The following is a 9,768-nucleotide window of genomic DNA, read 5'->3' as shown; positions in this document are numbered from 1 at the left end:
CTCAGCAGTGGCAGACATTAGCAGTTTTTCGCAGCAGTATTGCATGCAATTACGCAACTGCAATCGCAGTTGCGATCCGTGCTGAATCAGTTCCTATGTTTGTTTGTATTTAATCAATATAATTTAAAGTTGCTCCATTCCAGAAGAGAACAATCCATTTAGGAAGTAGCGCTCTATTTGAAAGAGTAAGGTGATATTTGTTTGCTATATCATAAGCTGCTCTCTTTCTATATTGCGCTATATTAACATATTATCAATTGTGACATTACTGTAAGGTATATTATGACTGCTATGAGGCAAACTATGATGTGTTGACACTGATGTGTGGCATACTATGAATTGAGGACAATGCTGTGTGGATTTTATGAATTGGTGATACTGCTGTGTGGCATAGTATGAATTGGGGATAATGCTGTGTGGCATAGTATGAATTGGTGATATTGCTGTGTGGCATAGTATGAATTGGGGACAATGCTGTGTGGAATAGTATGAATTGGTGATACTGCTGTGTGGCATAGTATGAATTGGGGACAATGCTGTGTGGCATAGTATGAATTGGTGATACTGCTGTGTGGCATACTATTTATTTATTAACAGTTTCTTATATAGCGCAGCATATTCCGTTGCGCTTTACAATTGTCAACATTGATAGAACAAAACTGGGTAATAACAGACAGATATATAGGTAGGAAGGCCCTGCTCACAAGCTTACAATCTATACTATGAATTAAGGACACTGCTGTGTGGCATATTATGCAACACCTTCAGCAAAATTTTAATCTAAAATCATACAAAATACATTTATTTCAAGATATTTTAATTAGTTTTAGTGTTTATTACAATCAAATTTACTCAGCAAAGAACCAAAGAACCCTTACCTAATTGCTGGAAGGCTAACTGTGAGAACAACGATTGTGGCCCTCTGTCCAAAGTAATTTTCTCAATACGTCACTCCAAGAAAACAAATTTGATTATAAAAAGGAGTACTTGTCTGTGACCTGAGAGTTGTTGGCAGGATCAGGACTTTTCTGGCCAGTATATATCATGATTTAGCTCACTTGTCTATTAATCTATCTGAAAAAGTGTAACAGAATTTTCTGCATATGTTCAAAAATTTTTGATTCAAAGTGGATAATGTATAGAAATAATGCTCTATAAAAGTGGCGGAACTAGCGGTGGTGCAGCCGGTGGTTTGCATCGAAGCCCACTGTGGTGCAGGGGCCCAAAACCGCCGCTGCACCCACCGCTAGCATCCGCGCCACTACTGTAGTGCAGACCGCAGTGAGCACAGTACACACTACACAGTAACAAACACACAGCCAGCGGCGGCTGTGTGTTTGTTATAGCAGCCAATGAGAGTCAGACAGACTCTCATTGGCTGCTGCGTCCACAGAGGGAGCCGGCTGGACCTCACTCATAAGCTCCGCCTTCCAGCTCCCCCAGATGCTGGTGATGGGAGAGATGTCATGACGTCTCTCCCATAGTGCAGGAGAAGAGTGGGCCGGGACACGGAGCGGACAGAGGCGGTCGCATCATAGTGCAGCGGCGGTCACGTGGGGATTAAGGTAGGTTGAGGTTTTTTTTCTGTATGTGTGTGTAAGGGGCACTGGCACTGCATAGGAGGTGGTGCTACAGGGGGCACTGTATAGGGGGACTACTACTGGGGGCAATGCATAGGGAGGACTACTACTGGGGGCAATGCATAGGGGGGGCCACTCCTGTGGGCACTGTATAAGGGGCACTACTGGGGGCACTGTATATGGAGCACTGCATAGGGGGACCACTACTGGAGGCACTGCATAGGGGGGCCCAAAACATATTCTTACACCTGGTCCCACCACTCTCTAGTTCTGCCACTGCTCTATACAGTAATAAGATTCTCGTGATCTGGAGGTTTGTTCTGTATGGAGGTAGGGTCACTGGAAGGACAGTCTCGCTGTGGCAAATTTGAAAACTCATTGTCTGTTGTTGATGCTGTAACATTAGCTGGTTCTGAGAAATGACAAACATGAGTCAATTTACAGATAACTGACTTAAATTGCATGTATAAAATATACATTTTCTAATCATGCTACATTAAAGAAAACTCAAAACATCAACGTATCCAGGAACATTTTTATACCACCCACCACATGCACTGCTTCTGAAGTACACAGAAATCAATACAGTATTAACCACTGACAAAACCGGTCAGAAATTGCCAGGTCCGCAGGAGAGTCTGGAGAGTCAGAGGAGATCCGTTCTGCACATGTGTAGAACAAATTTCCTCTTCAAAAACACAGTGGGGTGGTACGGTCGCAAGCACAGCTGGCTGCGTTCACATCCCATGCGACCACGTCAGTTAAGTGGTTAAAGCCATTTGAATTTATCACTATGGGGAATACACCCACAGTCCACAAAACACTGACATACACCATGGCCACTACTCACTGTTTGAGGATTGCAGGATATGGCAAAACAAGAATCGAGTAATTATATTAATACATATTAGAAATGGATACAACATGTTTACGTTGCTGTCTTTTAAGATCATTAAATGAACAGCAAAATCATACATTTTCTGCAAACGTCACTTTACCCATTTTAAGTGAAATTAATTTTCTTGAACTGTTAACTCAATTATTTCCTCTTAGCGTACAGAGAGCCAATGAATCAAATGCTTCTGGGCGCAATCAAGCCCTGAATTACTTTTTTGTATAGAAGTATTCCAGCGCTCCCAAGGATCAGTGTTATTTTGGGGGAAAAAAAAGAGAATGGAAAAAAATATAGTGTAAATCTGTGATAAAAAACAAAAAAGAATGAAATTATTTTAATGGAGCTGCTATTGGTGCCTTCTTCACATTTATTACATTACGGTTTGGCTCTATTTATCGTTATTTTATAATTTATAATTATATTATATTTTATATTTTATTGATTTTCTTTTTTTGTATGGCCATATATGAAATTATTTTAATGGAAGTTAAATAAAATTATTTTTAAGAGATATATATTTTTTCATTACCGACGGACATCGGGATTTAAAATAAATGTCTAAGGCGCTTATGCAATTGGAATAAGGTGAGCAGGATATTATTTACTATTATTCTGACTTAATGACAACCAATTTGCACTATGGAGGCATGTTTTATTTTCTTCACATAACGACTACTGCCAGGATTTGAGACCCATCCAGATTGATTCATCGTTGCTATTGCAACCACCGTAGGACCACGGTGTTGATTTGTGTCCATTGCACTGATCTCACCTATAAAGGGTGAGTATATGTCTATATACTTTCTTTTTTGTTTTTTATCACAGATTTACACTATATTTTTTTCCATTCTCTTTTTTTCCCCCAAAATAACACTGATCCTTGGGAGCGCCGGAATACTTCTATACAAAAAACTATCTTTATCCGGATCTCTGTTGAAATTTTAGATTATTCCAGGCTGCACCTTCTTTCGGTTCATTTATAAGACCACATAAGGATAGTAACGACAATCATCCGAACCTATTTTTATCAAGTCCTGAATTACACCTCATCTATCACACATTGTACACGTGGGAGGAATTCTGTTGTTCTGATATACTGACCAGAGACATCATTTTACGAGGTACTTGTAGGAGAATCAGAAGGCTGTAGCGCACACATAGACTCGTATTGATGCTCCTCCACTGGGTCTATAATACACATTACAGAGAAATTAGTTGTTAATAACAAAATGACTATAATATAAAATTTTAACAAAAAAAAAAAGCGAGGAGAGTATGTAAGAGCTAATTAAACATCTGTTGTCCAGGTTTTACTGTATTCCGTCAAAGTATCAGCAGAGTTTCTCTTGAATTCAGTGATGCTATAAAGTAACAAAGTTCCAGCAGGAATCACAGACAATTTAATCACAAGCAGAAAGGGCAGCTGCTATGGGCAAAGAGCTGAGGGGGGCCCATCTTGTCAAAGTTACATGTGTTATATACATTTTTCACCATTGCGTGATAAATAGGAGCCCTTACAAACTTTTGCTGAGAGGCCTTTAAATACCTAGTTACACCCCTGGTCATATGCATAGGCGAAACTAGAGATCTGGTAATGGGTGGTCCAAGTTTTACATATTATGTAATATGTATATATAATCTAGAGTTGCAGGGGGTAGGGTATCTCTTAGAGAAAATTTAACTTTTGCATGTGCCGTAGGTGTGTGCTCCCCAAACAAGGGTGTGGTCACTCAAATAGGGGGCGTGGTTTTGAGACACACACTCTTATCATATTCCACAGCGCTTGGCCATTCACATCAGTCCTTGCCCCAGTGGAGCTTACCATCTGTATTCCCTACCACATGTACACGCACATGCATATACACTAGGGTTAATTTTTGCTGAGTGCCAATTAACCTACCAGTATATTTTTGGGGTGTGGGAGGAAACCGGAGCACCTGTAGGAAACTCACGCAAAGCACAGGGAGAATATATATACTACTCATCGTTAGGGCCGTAGAAGGCTAGACCTTAATGGAGGGGCACAGGGCAGGCAGGGAAGGCTCAACCTGGCTGAGGCACAGAGGCAGAAAAAGGCTGGACTATGATGGAGGCGACAAGGCAGGGCTGGCTGGACTGGGGGCGCACAGGGTGTAGGGTAAAAACAAATGTACCTACCGTACGCAACTGCGATTACGCACGCAATCTGCCAATTGTTTTTCACTACGCATGCAGCGAAGTGCGCATGCGCAAACTAGCCACTGCGATGGGGACTGCAGACTCATCACAGAGTGATTGACAAGAAGTACTGTTTGTGGGAGGTGACGGGGGGTAGTCTACAAAACGCGGACGTCCCAGTGTGTTCGGACGCCGTTACGATAGGCGTGAACTTTCAGACGTATAGATTTGTGATTTAGGGGCCTGATTCAGAGACGTATGCTAATGCCATCACGGCTATGCGAAAATATGCAAATGCCGCAGAAACCAAGGATTGTATTGGGACGCCCACCTACGGCCTTGCAAATCCAAGCATCTGTACACAGATGCAGCATCGGTCACAGATCCTTCAATTATCACATTGCTGAGTAACACTATGGCTACTCAAAATGGCCACGTGTACTGAGATGCCGCTGTCACTTTCACTGCGTATGGATCGCAGATGCAGGCTGTGATACCCCCCCAAAATGGTTGCAACACGCCTTTGTCAATACTCCCTGTTACCTCCCACAAACACTCCCTGAGTGTCAATCACACTGCGAGGAAATATTCACTGCAAGCGACTACTGTAAAGTACCTTGGCACATGTGCAGAGCGACTTAGATGCATTCGCAGTTTACCGGTAGTTGCTCAACTGCGTAAATATTGGTATTGCGTCCATCTCTGAATCAGGTACTTAGTCCGGCAGATTGCTGCATTAGCATATGGAAGTAAGGGCCTGATTCAGACCCGCTCGCGAGCGCTGAGCGCTCGCAAGCGGGTCGATGGTGGCCCAGTGCGCATGCGCGAGACCCGGATAGTGACAGGCAAGCCGTCGCTCCGGGTCTCGTACCAAAGGGGGCGTGCTGTCGATGTTGAGTGACAGCACGCCCCCTTTGGTGGGCGGGCCGGGGGTGTGGCTGGCCAGACGGAGGCGCTCCCATGGGAACGCCTACCGTCTGGGGCTGGCCCCACTGACATCACAAGTGATGTCAGTGGGAGTGCTTTCTGCTCTGGTAGAGCCGAAAGCACTCTAGGGCTTGCGGCAACGAGACCCTACCACAAGGGTCTCATCGCAAGCCTGATGGTCGCGATGGTCATGACCATCACGACCATCTTCTTGGCTGCTCGCTATAGCTGTGGGCGGTCACCCACAGCTATGCGAGCGGCCAGGAGGCCGCTCTAAAAAACCAGAGGGCCGGCCCCTATTCAGAGCGAGCGCCGGCTCTGAATCAGGGCCCAAGTACAATGGGAAGAGTGGGCAGAACCATGAAACTCAGAATCAGCTCACAATGGGGCAGATGTGTATGAAGCTCTGGAAAGTGATAAAGTGCAGAGTGATAAACGAGCAGCCACTCAGCTCCTAACTATTATGTTACAGGCTGTGTTTGAAAAATGACAGTTGGGAGCTGAGTGGCTGCTTGTTTATCACTCTGCACTTTATCACTTTCCAGAGCTTCATACATCTGCCCAGAGCCGTAGCTAGGGTAGTGCGGCCGGTGCCATTGCACAGGGCACCACAGGTCAGGGGGCGCTGTTTGGGCCTGTCAAATTTCTGTTTATTATCATTCTTGGGTGTAGCTTCCTCTTATTTCATCCCCAGCATCTCCTAGCCTCTCCTTTCTAATCCCTGGCCCTTCCCCATGAAGCCATGGCCCTTTTTTGGGTGCATTATGTCCCTTTGAAAAATGAGGGGGGCGCCAATGCTCTTTCTCGCACAGGGCACCAAAAAGTCTAGTTATGGCTCTGCATCTGCCCCTGTGTGACATAGGGGTTCATGTACTATCAGGAAAAAGGTGGAAAAACTTTAAAAGCAGAAAAATTCCTAGTACATATTGGGCCTGATTCAGAGTTGGGAATAGAGGGCCTGATTCAGAGCCGGACGCTCTGACCAGAGCGCTCACTCTGAATCAGGGCCCTCCCACCTCAACTTGGAGCGGCCTCTTGGACGCTCGCATAGCTGTGGGTTACCACCCACAGCTTTTGCGAGCGTCCATGATGATGGTCGCGATGGTCAAGACCATCGCGACCATCGGGCTTGCGACGAGACCCTGCGGTAGGGTCTCGCTGCCGCAAGCCTTGGAGTGATTTTGGCTCTGATATCAGTGGGGCCGGACCCAGACGATAGGCGTTCCCATGGGTACGCCTCCGTCTGGAAGCCACGCCCTGGCACGCCCACCAAAGGGGGGCGTGCTGTCAGTCACCATCGACAGCACGCCCCCTTTGGTGCGAGACCCCGAGCGACGGCTACCCCGTCGCTCGTCGGGTCTCACGCATGCGCACGATGGAGCTCCCTCTCTCTCAACTGTGAACCTGAACAAACCATATTGCAATGCAAGGGGTGAAAATACACACAATTTTTTACATGTGGGGTAAATACTGGCTGATTTTGCATGTAGCCCACAAATACTACACAGCTTTATTATTACTCTACAATTTAGATGTCAGTTTGGAAACACTCCTCCCAAATCTAAATCTCTCTGCACATTTTAAATCTGCCCCACCTGCAATGCAGCATGGTTTCACCAAGATGACCAGTTGAGAAAGATATCTCACTCTATTCTCAAGTCTGAATCAGGCCCATTGTTTTATGATATGTGTCAATGGGAATAATATCCCTTTCAGACATACTGAGATTCCCGGGAATTTGGCCAAATTCCTGGGATCTAGTGTATGTCTGAAAGGTACATACCCGGGAATTTACTCCCGGGCTGCACCAATCATCTTTTACATTGAGTGGACAGCGCAGAGCATCCTATAGGATGCTCAGCGCTGCCGCTCACCACACCCTGCGCCGGTGGCCGTGTGTCGCTGTAGATCAAGTCAGCGACCTTGCCTGGGTCCTCAGGCACAGAGAACCCCAGCTGGACGCCAGGGGCACCCGCCGGCGCTGGAGTCCGCCGACGGGTCTCTGCCACAGCGGGCCACCCGCACTCCCGCTGAACCACCAGGGCAAATAGGGAATAACACAAATAATTTAATATATAATAAAATAAAAAAAATGGCTGCACAGCGGCAGCCGGAGAGGGGATAGGCTAGAAGGGGCAGACGGCAGAGGAGTGGCAGGTAATCTAAAAAACCCAGCTTATGTCTGAAAGGGGTCTACCTGGGAATTTGGCTGGTAGACGCTGTAGTGTGAAAGGAGGGTCTTGACCAAATACTCAGGATTTTGCACAGGAGAAATTCCCGAGTCTGAGCAGGAAATCCCAGGTCGTATGTCTGAAAGGGGTATAACTGGCTTTTCTACTTGCAAGCAGATGCCCATACCAGCTTCCTCTCATGTGTAGAGTGTGTGGAAAGCAGGAAATGTTGCAAAATATATTGTATGCATCTAAATAAAGTTTCTACAATTTTTTTTCAGTTCTCATTCGCCTCCTTCTCACGTGCATGCTCCGCCTCCATCACTCGCGCATGATGCGTTATGTCGTCAGAAGTTGCTTTCTTAGTACATTTACTCTCAATTGTATTCTAAAAAAAATGGGAAATATTACCTCTAAAGACTTCATTTTAAGGTGCCTGTGAGGTGAATTTATTGTTACTGGATTTTTCTTTTAAGTCACAAACATATTTATAAAAAAATATTGAAATAGTTTAGCGGCAAAAAAATATTCCTAGGAGTGTCTAGTTGCACATAGGTTCCTATTGTAACATTTCTTCCACCCTGCCCCGTAGGAATATATTACACAGTGGTAATAGATCCCACAGTGGCAGTACCCCCCATCTCTCCCTAGTGGTAATAGATTCACCAGTGGCAATACTCCCCATCTGCCCCAAATGGTAATAGATTCCTCAGTGACATTACCCCAACCACCACTACCATGTCCATAGTTCCCCATCGAAGAATAACCACCCGCCCCAAGGCCCGCACACCTCTTATCAAGACCCTGCTCATGCCTATAGATAATCACATAAGGAGAGAAAGAAGAGGTTTGTCTTCTATGTGGCGCACAAACAAAGGTTGTTATTTCCTATATTTAAATTCAAAGATTTTGATATTTATTAGGTACATACACCTAATAAAAATGTAAATTAATTTATGTATATAAATATATATATATATATATATATATATATATATATAAAATTTATATATAGGAAATAACAACCTTTGTTTGTGCGCCACATAGAAGACAAACCTTTTCTTTCTCTCCTTATGTGATTATTACATTTCTTGTCAATTGGCAGCACCCCCATTTCTGAACATAATAATTTCCATGATAATAAATATGGGGTCACTAAAATAAATACCATGCAATGTGTGCAGATGTGTGGATTCCTTTGTATCTTGCATACCTAGATGAAAGCTGAGGGTTTAGTAGGAGTAAGTCTGAGGTTAGAGAAGTTACTGAGAATAGGAGCAGACTGTTACTAGCTTATCTGTCAGAAAGCAGAGAGAATGGAGACTTGAACAGATGATTAGTTGGATCAATAGAAGGGCTTTGAAGACATATACAGATGTGTCCACATACATCTAGCCTCCTTGCGTATTAAACAGCCATTCTAACTCGGTAGTACCGATCGTCTTTTTGTGCAACTTTTTCCCTTAAAATGTAATTGTAATGTGATGCAAATAAGATGCACGAGCAGCTCCTGCTGAATAAAGTATGTGGCATGCCTATATTCAGTTATATCTGCATGTGAAATGCTATGGTACAGTGTCAGTGACTGTGAAGCTGTAACGTAGCATGTCACATGCAGATACAGATGCAGTCGCACACAGAATATGCTGCATATCACTTTAATCAGCATAAGCTGCTTGTGCGTCGTATTCACATTGCTTTGCAAATAAGACATATTTTAAGGGGAAAAGTTGCACAAAAAGATGCTTAGCTCATGCGTTATGTGTAGCGCAACTCAGGGCCATCTCTTCCATTGGGCTTGTTGGGCAGTTACCCAAGGGCCCGAAGCTTGTAGGAGCCCACCAACCCGCCCCTCTGCAGCCTGGCCAGTTGGTAAATTTGTGCTATTTCTATAAGCCAGCCGCCGATGCACTGTATTCTGATCTAACCTCCCCCCCCTCACCCACTCGGTGACGAGTACTCATCTCAGTCCCAGTTTCACTTCATCCGCCGGCTTCAGACAGAGGATTTCATTCAGACCTGGTCGCAAGCGCCGAGC

At 44.6% G+C, this 9,768-nt stretch overlaps 1 protein-coding gene across 3 annotated transcripts in view; it reads right to left on the bottom strand.

The window, feature by feature from the left end:
• Positions 1-800: 800 nt before the first annotated feature.
• LOC148542416 (uncharacterized) overlaps positions 801-9,768 on the bottom strand; it is a 54,465-nt gene continuing 45,497 nt past the window's right edge. For all 3 annotated transcript variants that reach the window (XM_088468573.1, XM_088468571.1, XM_088468572.1), the window contains 2 exons: positions 3,577-3,663; positions 801-1,992 (listed from right to left, as the gene is read on the bottom strand). In XM_088468573.1, the coding sequence (XP_088324699.1) occupies positions 3,590-3,663 (74 nt within the window). In that variant the 3' untranslated portion in view covers positions 801-1,992; positions 3,577-3,589. The remainder of the gene's footprint in view (positions 1,993-3,576; positions 3,664-9,768) is intronic.

This window comes from Taudactylus pleione, unplaced genomic scaffold (genome assembly GCF_031769625.1).
Source record: "Taudactylus pleione unplaced genomic scaffold, aTauple2 ptg000012l, whole genome shotgun sequence".
Classification (NCBI taxonomy): Eukaryota; Metazoa; Chordata; class Amphibia; order Anura; family Myobatrachidae; genus Taudactylus; species Taudactylus pleione.
This window is presented reverse-complemented; position numbering and strand designations above follow the sequence as displayed.